General features: G+C 44.5%; 1 protein-coding gene across 2 annotated transcripts; it reads right to left on the reverse strand.

The window, feature by feature from the left end:
- Positions 1-14,585: 14,585 nt before the first annotated feature.
- On the reverse strand, positions 14,586-19,803 carry LOC133370609 (interferon-inducible GTPase 5-like). 2 transcript variants are annotated; one of them, XM_061597170.1, is made up of 2 exons: positions 19,673-19,803; positions 14,586-17,917 (listed from the first exon to the last, which is right to left on the reverse strand). In XM_061597170.1, exon 2 carries the CDS (start codon positions 17,893-17,895, stop codon positions 16,672-16,674), a length of 1,224 nt encoding a protein of 407 aa, XP_061453154.1. In that variant the 5' UTR covers positions 17,896-17,917; positions 19,673-19,803; the 3' UTR covers positions 14,586-16,671. The 2 variants fall into 2 exon arrangements, with proteins under 2 accessions (XP_061453154.1, XP_061453155.1); XM_061597171.1 differs by lacking the exon at positions 19,673-19,803 and adding an exon at positions 19,446-19,596.
- Positions 19,804-21,152: the final 1,349 nt, after the last annotated feature.

The following is a 21,152-nucleotide window of genomic DNA, read 5'->3' on the forward strand; positions in this document are numbered from 1 at the left end:
AAGGAGTCTTCTATGTGAGCTAGTAATTAAGCACAAAGATAATGCCATGCATGTACAGTTTTCAGTCGTGCCAATGTCACTAGTCCCCAGGATAAAAAACATGCAGAGACCTAAACCTGATGAAGAGGGTGGACACCATAGAAAGAAAGGTTTCAGGCGTAACAGAGGATGGATTTCTTGATGTTTACAAAGGCATGGGATAGTTATCCACTGAAAGGCCAAAGGTGGGGCTAGCACAGGACAGCACCATAAATACTAAAACTACCCTCCGATTGTTAAATAAATGAAGTAACATTATATTGAAGAAATGCGATCGCTGTCTTTGATGGTGCATCTGAGAGAACACCACATATTTGAAGGTCTGTCTGGTCCAGGTCTGGCTTGGTCATAAAGAATTAAGGTACAGACATAAAATGCATTATTATAAAATAATGTCAAAAATTTAATATATAAACAATTAATATAAAATCCTTATGTGTTCTCATATAGTATTAAAAAAATGCCCAAAGAATATGTAAACAGATCAGTGCCCAAACACAATAAAATACAGAATATATAATATAATCAAGGCAATGTCAGTGTGGAAATCAAGGGCAACTTGTAAACAGTGGCCAATGTACATACAACCATGCCCACAGAATGCGCAATGTATACCATAGCCAGACACGTTTCGACAGTTAGTCTTCTTCAGTGGCTTTTATGATGAGTATACACTATAAAGGGCAAAAATATAATAGAGAACATTAACTATTTTGTATATTCTATTCTAAGATATGAACTGGTACGTGGGCTGTTCATTAACTCAATTCTTCATTTCCTTCTTTCAACCAGTTGTAAAAAATATATTGAGAATTTTGCCAACGTATATAAAAAGCGTGACTTTTTACAAGCAGCTGATATGTACACTGCATACACTTTAAAAAAAAAAAACACCACCCCACGTTGATACAAGGTGTTGAACACAAAGAAGGATGACAGAATTTTATCTCAAGGGGGGGATAAACACACATTCCTATCCAGATGTGGGGCAAAAAGGCATTCTTCTCTAACAGCAAAGGGTGGGGAATTTTCCACCCCCTGGATCAGCACTGCTCCTGCTATTTCCTAAATATTGTAGTATCCTGAATAATTTTAACTTTGCAGAGAGCTGATGCTCTGGCTTGACCGCCTTCCCCATTTCTCAAACAAAATTAGAGGTGTCCCTGAGGACGCTTCCAGACTATGGCTGCATATACGCCACACCTTCAAAGAACATTTAAACCACATTTCCCCCCAGAAAGAATCCAGGGAAAGAATCCTAGTTTGTTAAGGGTGCTGGGAATCATAGTTCTGCGAGGGTGAATACAGGTCCTGGTATTCTTGGGTGGGAGATGTGCTTTATTTTTATTTATTTATTTATTGCATTTATATACCGCCTCATAGCCGAAGCTCTCTGGGCAGTTTACAATTAAGAACATTAAAAACAAGTATACAAATTTAAACTTTAAATGAATGGTGTATACATAGCCTTTCAATATTTTTGGGTGGTGTTCATTTATATACTAGCAACTTCAGGTTGCAGAATTCAAGTTGCTTATTTCTCTTGTACACATCAAACCTGCTTCTCCCCCCCCCCAAAAAAAATGGGACATTTTACAATAAGGACAGGAAGAATGCACTGGAAAGTGTGGGGAAACACTTGCTTTGATGCAACATCATTTAACCTCCCCAGAAACAAATGAAAATAAATGCTCAATACATCGCCAGCATCGTCTAACCTCTACACAACCTTTGTGCAAACAAATCAGGACCAATACTCAATAAACAGGTTGTCTGGAAGTGACCTGAGACTCCTGTTTTCCAGTTAGGATACACAGGCCTCAGAGGCTTATAATGTGCAACTGAAACACAAGGCTTTATGACCCTACTCACACCAATTATTCTCAGGCTTAGACTAAAGCCCATACCAGAGAAGAATTCAATTCTTTCTGTCCCCTCAAGCAGCTACTCCTCGAAAACATGCACACAATTTTCCAATCCCTCTCCTTCTCTCCTGCCCCCCACCCTACTGGTCCTCCAGTAGCAGCAACTAGAAGGAAAGAAGAAAGGAAATGAAGGGTGTGTCTTACTCCCCTTCCTCCTCTAATTTCTTGAATGCTAGTTGGAGGGCTGACTGGATGAGCAAGAGGCAGAGGGTTGGGGCTGGCTGCTGGCTGGCTACAGGGCAGACTCAAAAATCAATCTGGATGAAAATTGCTTGGCCTATTACGAGCCAGTCCAATCTGAGTAGGGGGGAACTTGCCCGTCAGTTAACAAGATCTGTTTCAGGTTCTGCACATTCTACATTTCAATCCTGGACTCTTGTTAATGAGACTTTAGATGTGTAATCCTCTTTGCAGCCCCCATCGCAGCTTGCTGGAATATCTGCAGATAATACACAGATAGCCATAGCCCTATAGCCCTTTTCTCATACAATCAGGACTTATAAACTCAAGAGTGGAGAAGGGTTGTAGTTTAGTGGTAGAGCCGGGCGCTGCATGTGAAAGGATGATATTCCATCTCAGGCATCTCCACTGAAAGCAGAGGTGGGGAACCTGTGACTCTCGAGATGTCGGTGGACTCCAACTTCCATCAGCAACATGGCCAGTGGTCAGGCATGATGGGAGTTGTAGCCACAGGTTACATCTGGAGGCCCACAGGCTGCCCATCCCTGACTTCAGGGGATGGCAGGGAACAGGCAAGATTCTTCCCTGCCCGAGAAATTGGAGAGCCACTGCCAGCCAGAGTAGAGTGGATTTACCAACCCAAAACCTCATTTTTACAGAAGGGATGGAGAACCAGTGGCCCTCCAGACATTATTGGACTGAGGCTCCCATCAGTCCCAGTCTGCATGGCTGGGGATGATGGGAATTGTAGTCCAGGAACATTTGGAGAGCCAAAGGTTCACTGACAGAAATGAGTCCCATTCAGTTCAATGGGACATACCCCTTGAGAAATGGACTTTGGATTGCAGACTTAGCCCTTCTTTCCCACTCCTAAGCACCAGGTTTCCAATGGGACGACCAGACTTCCCAGGTCAGATCAGGAAGTGTATCTGGAAGGTGCAATTGGCCCGCTCTGCCCTCCTTCTCCATCCCCCCACCTTCTGAATGCTGTCTCCCTGATTCAGAAGCAGAAGGACCCAGGAGATCCTGCTTCTCTCCCCCTTTGCTCTAGAAAGCAGAAGAACATGTAACGTGACAGCAGTGAGCAAACCATCGTGGGCTAGGTGGCACCTTCAGAAGCCAGAGATAGGAGACTTTGGACTCATTTACCCATTTTCTGCAAACATTTGTTCACGCAAATGCGAGCTCCTCCCGGCTAGTAAAGAGCACAATCCCAAAGAAAGGAGAAGCTGTAAAAAAATAAGAGGACAAAGCTGGCGGTGGGTAACCATAGGTCACAGCCATCAGGAAGTGTGCATACTCTATTTTAAGAGCTGGGGAGGTCCCCTGCGTCTCATCCCGCCCTCTTTTCTCAGGTTTTTATTCCTACCTTGCGCCCCACGTCATTTGAAAAGGGGGAGTCCTCATTATGTATCTGCAAGAGAAACCCCAGGCAAGGCCAGTTTGTCCATCGGATGGATGCAACATTTATTCCAAATTCCAGCCAAATGCCTAAATTCAGGCAGCCAGTCCCTAGTGATTTTTAAGCTGGGAATATAGGACATGTCGTATAGTGGAAAACCTATGCTAGGTCAGACTATTTGACCGCCGAATCTAGTATTGTCTGCCTTGGGGATGGGGAACCTCAGACCCAGGAGCGAAACATGCCCTTCAGGCAGAGCTTGGGAAAGTTACTTTTTTGAACTACAATTCCCATCAGTCCCAGCCAGCATGGCCACTGGATTGGGCTGATGGGAGTTGTAGTTCAAAAAAGTAACTTTTCCAAGCTCTGCCTTCAGGCCTTCCTATATGGCCCTCAGGACTCTTTCTGGACCACAGCCTTCCTCCCAGACCACATCCCCTCTCCATCCCTGCTATGCACCCTCCTTCGTTTTTGCCTGGCTGGAATATGCCCTTGATAATGCTTCTGGGTTTCCTGGATGGAGGACAGAGAGGGATGTGCAAGTGTATGTAAAACTAGCCAACTATACAAAGGTAACATTTGCATCCATTGTTCCGTCTGCTTTTGCCTCTGATTCTGTCCACCATTGGTATGTGGCCCCTGGAAGGTTGCCCGGACGAGAATGAGGCCTTTGGGTTAGATATGGCTCACCACCCCTGATCTACACTGATTGGGACCTCCAGATAGGGCTGGAAAAGACCCCGGTCTGAAAATCTGCAGAGCCCCTGTCAATCAGAGTAGACGATCGTGGACGAGATGATCCCGATGGTCTGACTCAGTATAAGGCAAAGGGGGAGGCGGGAAGCGAAGGGGTATGGGGGAAAGTTATAAGGCAGCCAGGTCTGTCCCAAGTTATTTTCCTGCCTGAGGCGAAGGATGATATTTGATTGATTGATTGATTGATTGCATTTATATCCCACCTTTTTCTCCAAGAAGTTCATGGTTCTCCCCCTCCTCGTTTAATCCCCACAACAATCCTGAGAGGAAGTAACTGGCCCAAAGTTGCTACCTGAGGGCAGCAAACTAGCATGCGGGTGCAGAGCAGGCCATGTGGCAAAGACACTTCCTGCCCCACCAGCATCCCTCACTTGAGGCAGTGACCTGAAGGCATCTTGCTAAGTTCCTAACGTCAATGAGCATCAGTGTCCATTAAGCAAGTTAGCTATTCAAAAGCCTCAAGTAGGCCAACACAAATGGAGGCTCACAACGCTGCAATCTGTTGGTTATGAAACGGAGCCTGATTGGCAATGTCCTTGCTTTTGCACAGACAGGCAGGCAGTAAAAAAAAAAAGACTTATCACGCCCGGGTGAGTGACATTCAGCTCAGGGAGGGACACAGGAAATTGGTTGATAGCAGCTGAGATCATTTGTCCGTCTAACTCAGTGTTGTCTACCGCAGGGATGGGATGTTGCTGGAGCACAACTCCCACCATAAGAACATCAGAAGAGCCTTGCTGGATTAGGCCAATGGTTCATCTGGTCTGGCATCTTGTTCCCACAATTGCCAACCAGATGCCTAGAGAAGCTCACAAGCAGAACCTGGACGCAAAGCACTCTCCCCTCCTGCGGTTTCTAGCAGCTGGTACCCCGAAGCATACTGCCTCCAACAGTGGAGGTAGAACATCGCACATCATGGGTAGCAGTCAATGATTGCCTTATCCTTCGTGAATATAAGCCACCATTGACCGTGCTGGCTGAGGATGATGCGAGTTGGAGCCCAACAACATCTGGAGAGCCACAACAGTTCCCCATCCTTGGTCTACCCTAACTGACAGCGGCTCTCCAAGGTCTCAGACCAAAAACTCTCCCCATTGTCTGCCATCTGGCCCTGAGATGCCAGCAGAGCCGGCCCTATCATTAGGCAAAGCAAGGCAGCTGCCTTATGCAGCAGATGTTGGAGGAAATGGAAACAGTGGTGGTGAACAGCCTCCATAGCTGTCCCTCCTAAGCCTCTTCAACCATTTCCTTTTGCTGGAGAATGAGCTATGATGTGCCACCTTGCCTGCTTTGCACCACCATCACCACCCCAAACTAGCATGATGCCCCCAGGTGGGGTGGAGGATGCTGTCCCATCCCAGTGTTGAAGTAAGACTCAATTGCCAGCACCGTTGGCATCTGCACATGGAATGGGGAGATGCACCATCTTGTCCTTTGCCGCAACATGTCTCTGTCTGGGACCGGATACCAGGGATTGAACCTGGGACCTTTTGCACGCAAGGCATGTGCTTGGCTACCAAGCTACAGCATCTCCCCAAGAAGTAGCCTTGTATTTCTGTCAGCTAACGGACATATGACATCCAGGGTGATGCCAACGATCCAGGGGAAAAGAGAACTAACCACTAGAAACCTGAGGGGAAAGGCTGCTTTTTTTTTTAAGCCAACTTTTCTTCACCATCTTGTTTAGACGTGGGACAAAAGTCTAGGGGAAAATGAAAATTAGTTATTCCATGAAATGCACTGATTTTGCCAGCTATTCACCATTAGCGTATGCCACGTCAGCATCCTACGTTTAAAGCACTATGATACCACTGTAAACAGCCATGGCTTCCCTCAAAGAATCCTGGGAACTGTAGTTAGTGAACACTGGGAACTGTAGCTCTGTGGAGGAAATGGTGGTCTCCTAACTCTCAGCACCCTACACAAACTACATTTCCCAGGATTCTTTGGGAGAAGCCATGACTGTTTTAACGTGGTCTCATAGTGCTTTAAAAGTATGGTGCAGATGAGGCCTATGACAATTTCAGGGGAGGTGTCTTAGATGCATAGTTACTCCAATGGTGCTGATTGTTATAATGAGCAAGGGAAGGAGTGGAAGGTGGAAGCTAAAAAATTATGCCCCCACCCCCAATGGATCCTACCTTGTGACAAAGGGCTAGTTCTAACAGACATTCTTAAACCTGAATCTGGGCTGTACCACTTCAGAGTTCAGGAGTGGAGACAGCACCCTTGAATCATTGACATATTTACTTAAAACATTTCTGTACTGCCCTTCAGTTCAACAATTCCCTGGTCAGTTTACAATAACAGAATAAAAATACAATAAAACAGGGAAAGGCATTACATAAACACAACCACAAGCAAGCCCTTTTAAGAATACGTTAGGAAAAAAACTTTAAAGTTCTTTGATCGACACCTAACAGACATTAATCTTCCACCAACAGGGGACCACCACCAGTAAGGTCCTCTCCCCCATTGCCACCCACCTCATTTCATGTGGTGGGACGCCTGGAGGAAGGCCTCTGAGTGAAATTTAATGAGGGCCACTCCATCCCACAACTGGAGTGCCAAGAGAGAGCATCTGACACAAGTGAGCAAGAGAAGGGGGATCTATATTTAGGAAGTATAACTTCGTGGTGCTTGGGAAATCTACATTTCCTAAGTTTCCTTGTGACACTTGAGGCACCAGAAGGATCTGCCTGCCTGCCTGCCACTAAAACAGCAGCAGCAGGAAAGTCACTGGGTAGGAAGGGGTTAAGGATAAGACACTGTTGCGCCCCAAATGAATAGAGAGATGGGAATAAAATCTGTTTAGATTAGCTCAGATTAAGCTGAGATATGGGGGGTGGGTGGGAGAGAAACAGCTCAGGTTAATTTGAACCAACCCAGTTTGAACCTGGGAGCGCTCAACTATCCTAGATAGAATAAATCAGCTCCACCACCTCACCACCTCAGCCAGAGTATCCTGCCTTGGTCTGCCCTGCTGATCCTGTTGGAGATGTAGGTCGGAGATAGGGAACCTTTTTCAGCCCAAGAACCCCATTCCTTTCTGGGAAACCTTCCAGAGCCACCAGGCCAGTGCTGGATGGGACTGGAGACAAAAAGTGGGCAGAGCAATCATTGCAGCCTTTACCTGTATGCATTAGGCTGGTTTCTATACACACAACTCAGACGCCCCTTGCTATCCTCCAGGCAGGGAAGCAAGACAGAGGCATTGTCAGAGTTCACCAACATGCTCCAGCTTAGCAAACACTCAAGGAGGGGGCAAAGCGGGGCCAGCAAGGGGTGTGGCCTGGGAAGAGCCCCAGGGCCAGAGAGGTCAGCTTGGAGGGCCACATTCGGGCCCCAGGCCTATGGTTCCCCATCCCGAGTAAAGATGCTCTATTTCAGTGGTTCAAACATTTTTTTTCCCCCACGGACCACTTGAAAAGCTCTGAGGGTCTTGGCAGATCACTTAATGATTTTTCCCCCTGCCTGTTGTCGCAGTTGTAATGCACTGTGCTCGATTATTTTTAATTGTTTTTTCTTGCTTCTTTTATTTCTTATATTTTCTTACATTGTATTTTCTTGTATTACAACTTGCATTCCATAGAATATAAGAAATAGCAAAGCAAGACAAAACACAACCAATGCGAATATGGAATGCGGACATGTCAAGGACCACTTGAAAGCAGCTCACGGACCACTGGTGGTCCACAGACCACTGTTTGGGAACCCCTGTTCTATTTAGCATTAACAAGTATTACGCATAATTGTTTAGGAAATGTTAGAAATATCCACAAGAAACCTGATGAAAACAATTATTTTTCCCTTGGTGATTAAAATTTGGTCCACCCTTCTGCAAACGTGTCTTTTATTACACCCAAGTTCTCAAACTGTGGACCGTAGACCAATGATGATCCACGGAATAGTTGCAGAACAGTCGAGTGTACCTCTGCTTGGCCCTGCACTTCATTCATTTTTTTCCCCAGGGCTGGATGATCAAGCAGGCTAACAAGGCCCTATCCTGAGGCCCATGATTTTCATAACACAGCACTGGTTTTGACATTGATACCGGCCCTGAAGAAAAAAAGGTATGAAAATTTGGATTATGTCTATGCTTTAATTTACAGAACAAACATTTTTTAAAGGTGATCTACCTAGGCCACTAGCAATTTTCAAGTGGTTTATGATGGTGGTGGGGAGTTTGAGAGCAACTGCATTGCACCAAAGTAACCCCATGCCCTTTTGTATGAGCTGCCCTGGTGTGAGTCACCTTTGGCGCATGATCTTAAACCAGCATTTAACAAGCATTGGCACTCATTCAGGTTCCATTCCTGGGGAGCATTTAAATATCCTCGTAAGCATTTTAATTTGCCTCCTCTGTTACCTCCCTTTATGTAAAGACAGGTTCCAAGCATTTCTTTTATCAGTAGGTACTTTTACCAGATTTAGCTGGACAGTGGCACAGCATCCCCTAGTGATTCAATATATGACATTTCATTGTTGGCAGTAAATAGAGAGACGACAGAGTGCCATCTAGCGAGTCCCAGAAATTCTTGCACATGGGAAAATGAACTTTTAAAGAAACTTACAAACTTTTCTGCATAGAGGCTTTTATGGACAATTTCTAAATAAGCTGTTTTCCTTGTAGCTAAAACAAGAATGGTCTGCAACAAAATGTTGCAGCATGAAGTGCTGCTATGCCATTCCATTCCACCTGAATTTTTTTAAAAAAATTCCATAATAAGAGTGTCAGCATTCCGTGTCTGCTAAGCACATCCAGTCCTCAATGGGCTGTTTTTAGGGTTCCTCTCCCCAAAGATTTTGTTTTCTAAAGATTTTTATACTTCTGCAAACCGTGAGGTTCCAGGCCTCTCATGCGAGAGTGGTGCTGTTTTTACTTCATAAGCAACAGCACTCACAGCACCACCTAAGCATCAAAGGGGAAGGAACAATGGTGATAAATGACAAGGGACAAGGAAGCCCACATACAGATCTGTATGTAAAGGACAGGACAGCAGTGATGTCCTAAATTCGAAATGGAATATTTGCTGAGGTTTCCATTTGAGCTATTCAGCAGCAGCAAAACCTTGTAAGATGGAACTTTGTTTTACTTTTAAGTAGCTGATGTGGAAGAGGTCACCTTCTGCCCTTTCCCCAATAGGGAAAATGCCACTGAAATGGCAATGCAACCCCCTTGTCAGTCCATCCCTCTTCTCAGACTTCCAAGAGACACCTGCCATTCCTGGTTCTCTTAAAAATGGAAATGGGCTGCCTTCAAGTCGATTCTGACTTATGGCGACCCTTAGCATTGCCTTCCTCTGAGGCTGAGAGGCAGTGACTGGCCCAAGGTCACCCAGTGAGCTTCATGGCTGTGTGGGGATTCGAACCCTAGTCCAACACCTTAACCACTACACCACACTGGCTAGTTCTCTTAAACCCACCCCTAAATTCCAGAGGTCCTGCTTGCATTCTCTGAATTAATTGTGCCCTGTCCTGTTAAGTACGGCCCAGACTCCAGTCTCCCTTCTCTTCCCACGGACTAGAAGAAACATTGCTGCAGGCCTGTGTAAAGAGCCCTACCAAGGAGCAGGGTTGCTAAACAATCTATGTTTTTTTTAAAAAAATCTGTTTTTTTTAAAAAAATAAATTGGATTTTTTAAATTTAAAGCAGATTTCAACATATTCTTAAAACAATTAGTAAAAAAGAACAAAGGTTAAAGATATCATCAGGAATACTAATTATACAACTTCTAATTATATTCTATAAATATGTTAACAGCAGTTTATGGAGATAGGAGATAACCTGATCAGAGATAACCAATTCTGCAGGTGGCATACATGAAGCGCTCCCTGTCTTTCTCTTGGCCTTGCCTCTCAAAGATAGAGGTCAATGGACAGAGAATTTAGGGAAATGTAGTAGATCTGAATAAGGAGATTGATTTGATTTAGAGGAGACTGAAGTGGTAATCCAGCTCTTCACAGCGGTAGCCTCTTCTGCAAGTGCAGAGAAAATTTTTTCTTCCTTTGGTCTAATTCATTCTAAATTGAGAAGTAAACTGGGAATTGAAAAAGCAGGAAAGCTTGTATTTCTTTTCCAGACAATGAACAAGACAAAGGTGAAGAAGACTGAGATAACTGTACCACCCAATATTTTAAGTTTCTCGTGGACTTGGTTGAAATCAGTGCTGTGGAGTCGGTACGCCAAACCTTCGACTCCGACTCCTCTATTTTTCTACTGTCCGACTCCGACTCCACCCAAAATTGCTTCCAACTCCACAGCCCTGGAAAGCACTGTAAATGTCTTTTTAAATTGGAAGCTCTCATAGGAGCCTTTTTATCGCTGCCTGAATATGCGCTGATCTTGGCATCACAGCATTTGTCTTCATCTGAGTCCTGTGTCATACACTGACACACAAAATGTTTTCCATCTTGAGTTATGGTGAAATGCTCAACTACAGCTGACTGCATGGGAAGCTTCTTTGCCATTTTGAATTTATATTTTAAAAAAATTGTCAATCAAAATTTATTTTGAAGCCGGAGTCGGCACATTTCTACCGACTCTGACTCCACCCAAAATTGCTTCCGACTCCAACTCCACATCCCTGGTTATCAATCAATCAATCGTTTTATTGCACAATCCATAGACCTCAGCAAACATCAACAACAATCAACAACAATACAACAAAAATAAAATTTATACATAAATCTACATATCTGCATATCATTTAATATCCATCATAATCAGGACCCACAAAAGTCCTTCCTAATCTGTATGGCCTGATTTATAAATTTGGCAACTGCCAAAGTAATTGTTACATCCTGACCTTGTAGTAAAATTATTAATATTATATTTTTGGATCGGCCTGGATATTTTAAGAGAATTGGGAATAAAAGATCATTCCTAAGCTGATCATATAATTTACAATAAAATAAAACATGAGAAATAGTCTCAATCTCTGTATCTTTACAGGGACAGTATCTAAAAATTCTTGGTATTTTTTTAAATCTGCCCTGTAATAGATTGGAAGGAAGAACGTTAAAACGAGCCAGCGTGAAAGCACGTCTGTATTTTGGGACGGTCAACCAATATAGATATTTCATCCCCTCAGAACGAGGGAGAATGCTCAAACCCAATGCCCAAGGAGAGGAAGGGCCATTAGCCAAACTCATTAATGCCTGATTATCTATATCAATTAATCTGCGTTTTACCATCGTCCTGGCAATATTATAATCCATCTTTAACAGTTCAGAAGGAGATAAACCCACCGATATAATCTTCTCCATAACCAGCTTGGGCCATGAAGCATTAAAAAAAGAATCATTTAAAAAACATACCACATAAGATTCAGGAATTGATATCTTCATACAGCGAATCCAAAAATAAATAGTGTAGAGCCATATTAAGCAAGTTATAGAATTCAGCCCAGCTTCTAATAGTGAGGCCCCAGAAACACATCTAGGGACCCCAAACAGAGATCTCAAGGCAGAGTGTATAATCCAATCCAATCGACCTTTATAGTATGGAGTCCAAATATGAGCTCCATACATCAGCATCGGGACAATTTTATGTCTAATTAGACGTATGGCTGCCGGAATATAGTTTCCACCACTGGTGAAATAGAATCGAGTAATTGCACCCATGTTTTTCATTGCCTTCGCTTTTAAATATGCTATATGAGAATTCCATAATCCCGTTTCTTGGAACCATAGGCCTAACTATTTATATGAATTAACCTGCTCGATTTTATTAGAGTCTAAATACCAGGAATATCTAACTTTTCCTGGTTGAAATTGCCCACATTTTTCAAAGAACTTAAAAATTTATCCAAAAACTGAAGTAATTAACCTTTCAAAAAGCCATGTGCATGTTTTGTTAATGTCGCTGTTTGTTGAAGAAAACTAACCAGAAAAATAAGCAATTTTATTAGTACAATTTAAAAGCCTGTTTGGTGGTGGCGATTCAGGCACATTGTGACAAAAATAAGATTAACTGAAGAGTTGGAGCTGGTTCATCTCCTGAATGACTTCACAAGTTCATTCTGCTTTAGTATTAAAATGACCAAATTATTGCCCCATTTTTGTTTAAAATTAATCTGAAAAAAATTAAGAATTGTTAGTGTGTACCGTACCTTCTAATGAAACCTACATCTCTGGATATGTATTAAGGTTACATTAAACAATGTGTTTCTACTAAAAATGATGATTGAATAAAATCTCCCTCACTAGTGATTTAAACTGATTTAAATAATTAAAATCAGGTCCTCCAGAGAAGTGGTTTAAATCATGATTTAAATCCAATTAGCCCTGCCAGGGAGCTGTACAGAACCCTGCTTAATAACCTGTTACATTAACAACACCTTAACACAATGCTCATTGCGGTCATCCCTATTTCCTCTGTAATCTCTGTGGTCTGTTGCTACCCCTGGTACTCTCCCTCCTGAATTCCTGAGGTTTGAGCAAAGACAATTTTGCCTGCTGTCCAAACAGCTGACCCCAAACAGCTGTCCTAGGATAGTGGTTGCTAGCCTTTTCAGCCAGTGCATTGCATCTAATCTCCTGGGTCTGCTGCCACACACTGCTGCTCTCCCTCTTGGAGAAGGCTGAGTTCTTGAGGTTTGAGCAACGTCAATATTGCCACCTGTATCTGTCCAGAAATAGCTGTGCTAGGACAGAGGTGCCTGGCCTTTTCAGCGAGTGCACTACATCTCCTGTCTAAAGCACGCGATAGTTGCATTCCGATATGTATCACAGTACGCAGGCAGCTCCGCCACTTCAGCTCGTTCCATTCCTTGCAGCGTCCTTGCTTCCAACCTGTTGAGGAAGAGCTCTGAAGAAACCTGGGGAAGGGCCATAGCTCAGTGGTATACTATCTGCTGTGCTTGCAGAAGGTCCCATGGTCAGTCTCTGAAGTCTCCAGGTAGGTCTGGGTGAGACCTCTGCCTGAGACCCTGAAGACCTGCTGCCAGAGTAGACAATACTGAGTTATATGGCCCAATGGTCTGACTCAGTATAAGGCAGTTCCCTGTGATCCTAAACAGAGCACAGGAGAGGCACATGGCTCTACAGTAGGGATGGGTGAGAAATTCAGTTCAGTTCAAATTTAAAGCCGAATTCATCAAATCTGCATTCTCCAATACAGCATGAAAACCGAAACACAGCTATCCTTCGAAATTAGCACTTACCCAACTATTGTGATGCAGTTCTCCAACGAAGCTATGCTCGCAAAAATGCATATATTAGGGGAAGGTGTGCATAAAAATGAATATATTAGGGAAACTAACATACAAAAATGCATTACATCAGGAGAAAGTGCTTGCAAAACTGTGCACATTAATCAAAACTGCATACAAAAACGTATTTAGTAGGAGAAATTCTCACTAAAATGCTGGAGAACTTTCATGGGTGTTTTTAAAAAAATTGCAAATTGCTGCAGAAATGTGGAGAACGTAAGATTGGAAAACTGAGAGAACTAAAATTGACAGATCTTTCCATCCCTACTCTGCAGGGATAGCTGGATACCATAACCAGGCTCTAAATAAAAGCTGGTACCATCTAGCACAGACTACAGACTTGCTGGATCTATTGTTTTTTACACGAGCCCAAGATCCACCAACGAGAGCCAGGTACAAAAGCCATACACTGAGGATTAAAGAACAGATTGCCTCTGAGCACATTCTGAGCCTAGGAATTTGTTTTCTGTGGCAGAACTGAACTGGGTTCATAGACCTCTCGCTCTGAAAAACCCACTCCAGGTTATCACCAGGCTTTCCTCATTTCAGCAACGTAATCAGATGGAAATATCACTTCGCTATTTTTAAAAAATGAGTCAAAAATCCTAGCTGATCTCCTGTAGATCAATCAGAGATCTTCCAGTAAATCTCCCTTCTGCCCACACTGATCGAGCATATTTCACTATCCTGCAGGAGATGTGCTCAGCTACAGCAATTACAAACGAAATCAAAGAGAGAGAAATCAATTTTTAAAAGAAATCTTTAAAAGAAATAGAGAGAGAACATTGAAATGTGGGATCTTCATTTCTTACTGCTTAAACATAGCCTTGGTAGAACCACTAAGGCTAAATATATCAATGTGCAATACCTAGACTGTGTGTAAGAGAAGAAGTAGGTTCTAAGGTTCCCTCTGTGTGAAACGCTGCCTCTTTTTCACTTTAAATGGGTCTCCTTGACCCTTTGGGTACAATGAACAAGTCACAAAAGGACGAGATATAGAAGAATAAAACTTTTATTGGATAGAAATATCCTTTACACTGTAAAAATACAGATGATAAATAAAGGCGTACTTTGCTGAGCAAATTAATAAGGGATTGTTCTGAGTTGTGAAATACTGAGACTGTTAATTAGAAAATCTGTATCAATCTTAAAAACCATGAGAGCCCATCAATACATTTTCAGAGCTGGCACATGAAGATAATGACTCATAAGTTACCTATTTGTATCAGCAGTATAACGTCAGAGGAAGATTGCATGATTCATGATCAAAGTGCCCTGGAAGCACTTCTGTCTTCCATTAAGAGAACCTTCGGCCAGATATTGTTGGATTACAACTCCCATCATCTCAATCAGGCATGCTGGCTGGGGCTGATGGGAGTTAGAGCCCAACAACATCTGGAGCTCCACAGGTTCTCCCCCCCTGCATGAATACCTTCCCTTACAGTACCATTACGGGCATCTCTCACTCGCTGTTGATGTTATATGCCTTCCAGTCAATTACGACTTATGGCAATCCTATGAATCTTTTTTGTATATATTCATAGGGTTTTCATGGTAAGACGTATTCAAAGGTGGTTCACCATTGCCTTCTTCTACGCTACGGCACCCAGTATTCCCAGGCAGTCTCCCATCCAAGTACTAGCCAGGCCTGACCCTGCTTAGCTTCCAAGATTGAGCATGTTCAGGGTAATATGGCTGTAAGCCTCTCTCACTCATGCCAGTCTCTATTTAAGAATACACGAAGGCTCTTATAAACAATGGACCTGCTCACAGATGACATAGCTCCAGGTTGGTAAAGTCAGAATTGGTCATTCCTGAGATTAAGGTAATGAGCAGAGTTACAAACCTTGAAAGGTGGATTTGAAGCCTGCGTTTTCAAAGCGATTCATGCTGCATCCAGAGGAGAAGTTGCCTGCCAGCCGCTCCATTTAGAGGGCTTCTCCTCCTGCTGCCTATTTCACGCAACCAAAATGTTCTGGTTTGGCTGCATCACTGCACAGTCTTTAAATTCCTGGCTCCAATCCATTGTGTGGCCTCCCTCCCACTGCATTCCTTACTGTTAAATCCATTTAACGTCAGAAACAAAAGCGTAGTCTCTCTCAGTTATCATCTCTCCCCCCCCCCACGTTGCCACTGGGAAAGAAAATATCCTGCAAAGAAAGGAAAAGAGAGGTGCAATTTCTCCACCCCTACCCTGCAGTCACCATCAACTGGAGACATTTTTAGCCAATTTGTTACCTTTTCCCCAGTTAGGGGAAATAACTAGACAAGTTATTTGTCATGTAGTTGGCCCCTTGCATTGCTGTTTTCCTTTTACAAACAGTTGATGAGTCAGATCAAGACCATGGCACGGGTGGAGAGGAACTTTAATCCATGAACCTGATCAGAATTGCACACAAGCACACATACACCATGCTTGCTATTCACGAAGGAAAGATGGTACCACAACGAGTTTGGTTCTCTACCACTGCCCAGGAACGCATTTAAATCTGCATCGTTCTACTGTTATGGCAGCAGAATATGGAGTGTTTGTCAAGGCCACCGTCGATGACACAGAGTGGAACATTTTCCATTTCTTCAGTTCATGAATAACAACCAATGGATGCCAACTGCAAACATGCTACTACCTTGTCAATTTCAACCCTTCTAGCTTTGTTTATTAAACACTAATAAAAGAAACATGCTAAATTGGATCAGTCTCTAGGTCATCAATAATTTTCCAGTGCAAACTGAACATTTTCCTATGCAGACTACCCTATGCAAATTATCCTAATTTGCACTGGGAAATTTTCCAATTCAGAATTTTCCAGAAGACAACGCATCGCCGGCCACCGTATGTAGGATTCTGATAAGTAATTCCACTGCATACTTCATCTCCACTAGGGAAAATTCCCCAGGATCTTTAACCCACCATATCTATTAAAAACTGCACAGGACATTTCCAATTTATGTAGCACCATTCTTGGAAGGCCTCTCTCCAGCAGTTATCTCAGGATGTTTGGTGGAACTGTCAACACGAAGATCGCACAGAAACTTGGGATGTATTGTCTTGGGCCAGTTGGACCTAAGTGATGGGGACATAGGACTAGCATAAATGGAGGATAAAAGAGAGAGGGGTGGGTGAGTGTTTGTCCATGGCTACCAAGCACTTTACTCAGTCGTAAATGAATCCAGGATCTGGAGGGTAGCAGAGGGAGCCCTGGACCTCATCCTCCAGACTGTAGGCTCTTTCTAGAACTCTCTGGGCATCTTGCGCAAAGCTATCTAGGGCGGTGTGCAGCAGGTAATAGGCAGCCACAAAAGAGATGCCCCCAGCTACCAAGTTGTCAAAAAGGGGCACTTTGTTCTTCAACAGCCGGGCAGCCATCTGTCCATAGAGGGCAGCTTGGCTCAGGATGGCCTGGACGGCATTCTCCGAGAGATCCTTCCCCAACGTTGAACACACCTGACTTCTCAATTCGCAGCAGGGCTTCGAGACCGCGCTGGCCAAGGCCCCCAGAGAGTAGTCATCCAAGCCAAAGCTTTTGCGGTAGGAGTCTAGAGTGTTCATGAGCATGGGGATATTGAGGTGGAGAGGCAGGCCGGGCAAGGCTGAGACGACGCAGGCCAACAAAGCCTTCTTCCAGATGTGCTTGCGCAGCGACGCTTTCTTCTTCTCCACGGCCACAGCGGTGACGGAGGGGAAAGAAAGTAGCAGGACATGCCGCTTGTGGTCCTCCAGCTCCTCGGCCAGAGTATCCTGCAAGCGCTGGAAGTCAAACCTGTGCAATTCGAAGCTGGAGACCAGAAAGACCTTGGGGGAATCCAGACCTTCTTTCTGCAGCTGACGGATGCAGTCCACCTCGATCTCCCGCAACACCTGAAGCTCCTGAAAATGGGTTGGCCTTCGTCGCTGCGAAGCCCACAGGTCCTGGTCCACCTTGGAACGGACAAAGTAGAAGCGCTTGCCCATGGCGCCCACAGCACGGGCCAGCTCGGCATGGTTCTGCCGGAACCGCTCCGAGGCGACGATGATGAAGAAATCGTACCTCTCGAGACCCATCTGTTGCAGGTACCGCTCGGCTTGGAAACTTGGGGTGCCAGTGCCTGGCAGGTCCCACAGCTGGACGCTGGGCAAGCGAGGGTGCTGGTAAGGTGTGGGTGAAGGCGTGGTTTCAGTTACACCAGTAGGAGCAGCATGGGGGTCACCATCATTAAGCCCCAGCAGAGCATTGATGAAGGTGGATTTCCCAGCACCAGATTCGCCTGTCACTGCGATCTCTAGTGTGGTGGTCTCTAGGGCATCCAGGAGCGACTGGACCTGACTGGACACCTCCAAGACCACGCGAGATTGGATCATGGAGCCCATCTCTCTCAGGTCCATTTCCTGGATCTCCATGGCCTTCGAGGTGGATCCTCTGCTACAGGCACAGGAGAAAAGAAGGGAGTCAAGGTTATTTCTATTCACATCCATTTAGCCTTTCTGTTCTCCTGCAAGCTTCTGGTAAACTGCTATGCATCAGTTCCCTTCCAAAACTAATATGGGAAATCAGGATTCTTTGTTTTCATGGGGGAACCAGATGCGAAAGGAGACGGGGCTCCTATACCTTTAATGAGTTGTCCAGAAGAGGGAATGTTGGTTGGTGCTCTTTGTCACACAGCGGTAAGAAAAGCTGCACTTAGCAAAATTCCCTCCTCACAACTCCAAGGGCTGTCCATACAGCTGACGTCCCCTTTTCAAGCTTATTGTGATCAGGGTGCTCAACTGGACAGGTCTTAGGATTGATCGAGCAGAGCTTTTCTTACGTTTTTATGGAACTCTAATGTGGAAGCGGCGTTTGGCACCGTTGCACTTTTCAGGCAAGGTTGCAAACCACAAAAATGTGGCATGGGGGAGATGCCAACTTGCTCTTTTCAGAAACAAGTTGAAATAGTTTGCAGCTATCAGAATGAAAGTTGTTGTTCAAGAGTGACCCTAAAAATGAAAACCTGGTTAAAAAGCATTGAGCTTAATTTGGGGGGGGGGGGACTGTAGTACACTTAGAGGAGGGTGGGGAATTTCAGGCCCAGGGTCTAAATGCAGCCCTCTAGGACTCTCTGTTTGGCCCTCAGGGCTCCCCCCAGGCTATATCTCCTCCTCAGCCCTACTTTGCACCCTCCTTGACATAATCATCATCATTATGGCTTTTCTAGTCAAATAGAGCATTCGAAGCATCACACAAGCATAAAAATACAGTGTGGTGTGATGGTTAGGGTTTTGGACTATGACTCTGGGAGACTAGGGTTTGAATCTCTAAGCCATGAAGCTCACTGAGTGACCTTTTGCCATTCACCGCCTCTCAGCCTTACCTACCTCACAGGGGTGTTGTTAGGTGTTGTTAAGATTAAAACGGGAAGGGAGAGCCATGTACACCAACCCCTCTTGAGTTTCTTGGGGGAAAGGTGGGATATAAATAAATAAAGTACAGGATAATGAAACGAAATAAATTAAATTAGAAAACATTACAAAAGTAAATGAGCAAGGCTACAAAAAACTACAAAACAGCAGTCAGCAATAAGAACATGAAAGTCCTGCTGGATCAGGCCAAAGACCAGTCTAGTAAAGCACTTTGTTCTCACAGTGGCCTCTGGGAAGCCAGCGAGCAGGACTCAAGCAAAACACTGCTTTCTCCTCACTTGTGATTCCCAATTACCAGTGGGTGCCCCAGAGAACAATCAATCAAATTTTAAAAAATGCAGGTGGTTGCTGTCCCGTTTTGACTTAACATGAAGTCCCTTCTCCATCCACAAACGGGAGACAGAAACCCAGGTCTCCACAATCCCACCCACTATCAATCCAAGAAGCTCGATGTTGAAAACCGAAAGAGAAACCAGAAACACGATCCTGGCTGCCGGGTTTCCCCAGCCACCCTTTCCCTATCCAGAAGGGTAGCCCAGCAAATGTCTTACAGCAAAAAAATCTTGTGACATCTTGAAGTCGACCACGATTCCTTGCGGACTAGAAGCTCGTGAACTAGAGCCCAACTCGTCGGATGCTCAGGAAAGCTCCTGCCGCAATTAATCTGCCGCCCTTAAAGATGCCACCAGCCCAACGCTTTTACTTCTGACTCAATTGATTGGTGTATTTTGTATGCCTGTTTCTTCCCGCCAGCCTTGAACTCTTCCCCTATACTCACACACAATTCCCCAAATTAATTCTCAGGAGGAAAGCAGCAAACTAGACAGCAGCAGGAAGCGGACAGGATTCTCTCGATCGGGTGTAGGAGGAAAAGAAAATAGAAACCATCACATGGAAGGAGGCGGCGCTGCCACGCAGGAAACGCGTTGGTTGGGTCCAGCCTGACAAAATAGCAGCCTATAGTAACCTCGTATGTAAATAAGAACAAAAGCTGGGCTGAACCTGAGCGGCTCCAAGCTTTCACCCTTTGTGCACCACATCACAGCCTGAAACAGGTCGCGAAACTGGCAGTCGGGGTTCGGGAAGGATTGTGTATGCGTGGTTCCCAAGATTTCCGCCCCATGGACCACCTGAACATAGCTGACGGTTTTGGCGAACCGCTTAACGATTTTTCTGCATGTTGCAGCAATTGTAATGCGCCGTCCTAGACGCTGGGTGATTTTTAATGGAATTTGTATTGCTTCTTTTATTTCTTCTTTTCATTGTATTACAATCTGAATTCCATAGCATTGAAATCGTGATACAATAAAATCCAATATAAGAAATAAAAGAAGCAATCAAAATGCAATTAAAAATCAATGTGAATATTTCATACAACGGATGCGGCGTCTCCTATCTTCAACCACAAATCCACAGGCGCACGGTGGACCACCAGAATGAATCTCAAAGACCACTCCTTGTCCATGGACCACAGTTTGGGATCCCCGGTGTATGGAAAACGGGATCCTAGAAAGGATCAGCCAACGATCCACCAGCAAGGTATGCAAGATTATGGAACTCTTTAATAGTTTAAAGCTTTTGCATTGAAGATCAGCGACACTGAACTCAAGGGGGCTTACTTCCAAGTAAACATGCAAGATGGACTAAGCTGTGCACTGCTGCAGCGCGGCCTTCACCACCCACGGCGCTCATTTCCCATTCCCACCCTAACAGACGCTGGCAACGCAAGAGGCCTATCTTGGGCCTCAAGGCCATCCTTCCTAGCTCTGCTGTCTCCATGGTTACCGGGCCTCGCGAAGGGGAAGGGGAAAAGAAAATAATAAAAGTTTGTCTACACGACAAGCCTCTAATATCGCTGAGTGGGCGGGGCCAGAGAAGTCGGAAAATTCCTTTTCATTGGAGGACCGACTTCCGCCCCTTTTTCCTATTGGTTGTTCTGCTTGGACGGGCAGTTCGAAGGGCTGCGACAGACGGCGAGGGCGACGGAACGTGCTTGCGGCAGAAGGGAGGAGAATTTAGAGCGGGCGGTCTGTTAGTACAATCCTCTGACTGTCCAATTTGAACCAAGGCCCGTTGAGTTCAATAGGACTCTCCCAGGTATTGTAGCCATAATTGCTCCAGAGCGCTAACATTAATTTTAATAGGGACCAGCATAGAGTTACAATCCTATTGCCCAACTTTTTAATGTATTTTGATTACTAAATAACATAAAATTTTAGTAATTTTTCAACCTCTTTCAATAAAAAAATCCCGAGAGG

The sequence above is a fragment of the Rhineura floridana genome, chromosome 15, assembly GCF_030035675.1.
Source record: "Rhineura floridana isolate rRhiFlo1 chromosome 15, rRhiFlo1.hap2, whole genome shotgun sequence".
Lineage (NCBI taxonomy): Eukaryota > Metazoa > Chordata > Lepidosauria > Squamata > Rhineuridae > Rhineura > Rhineura floridana.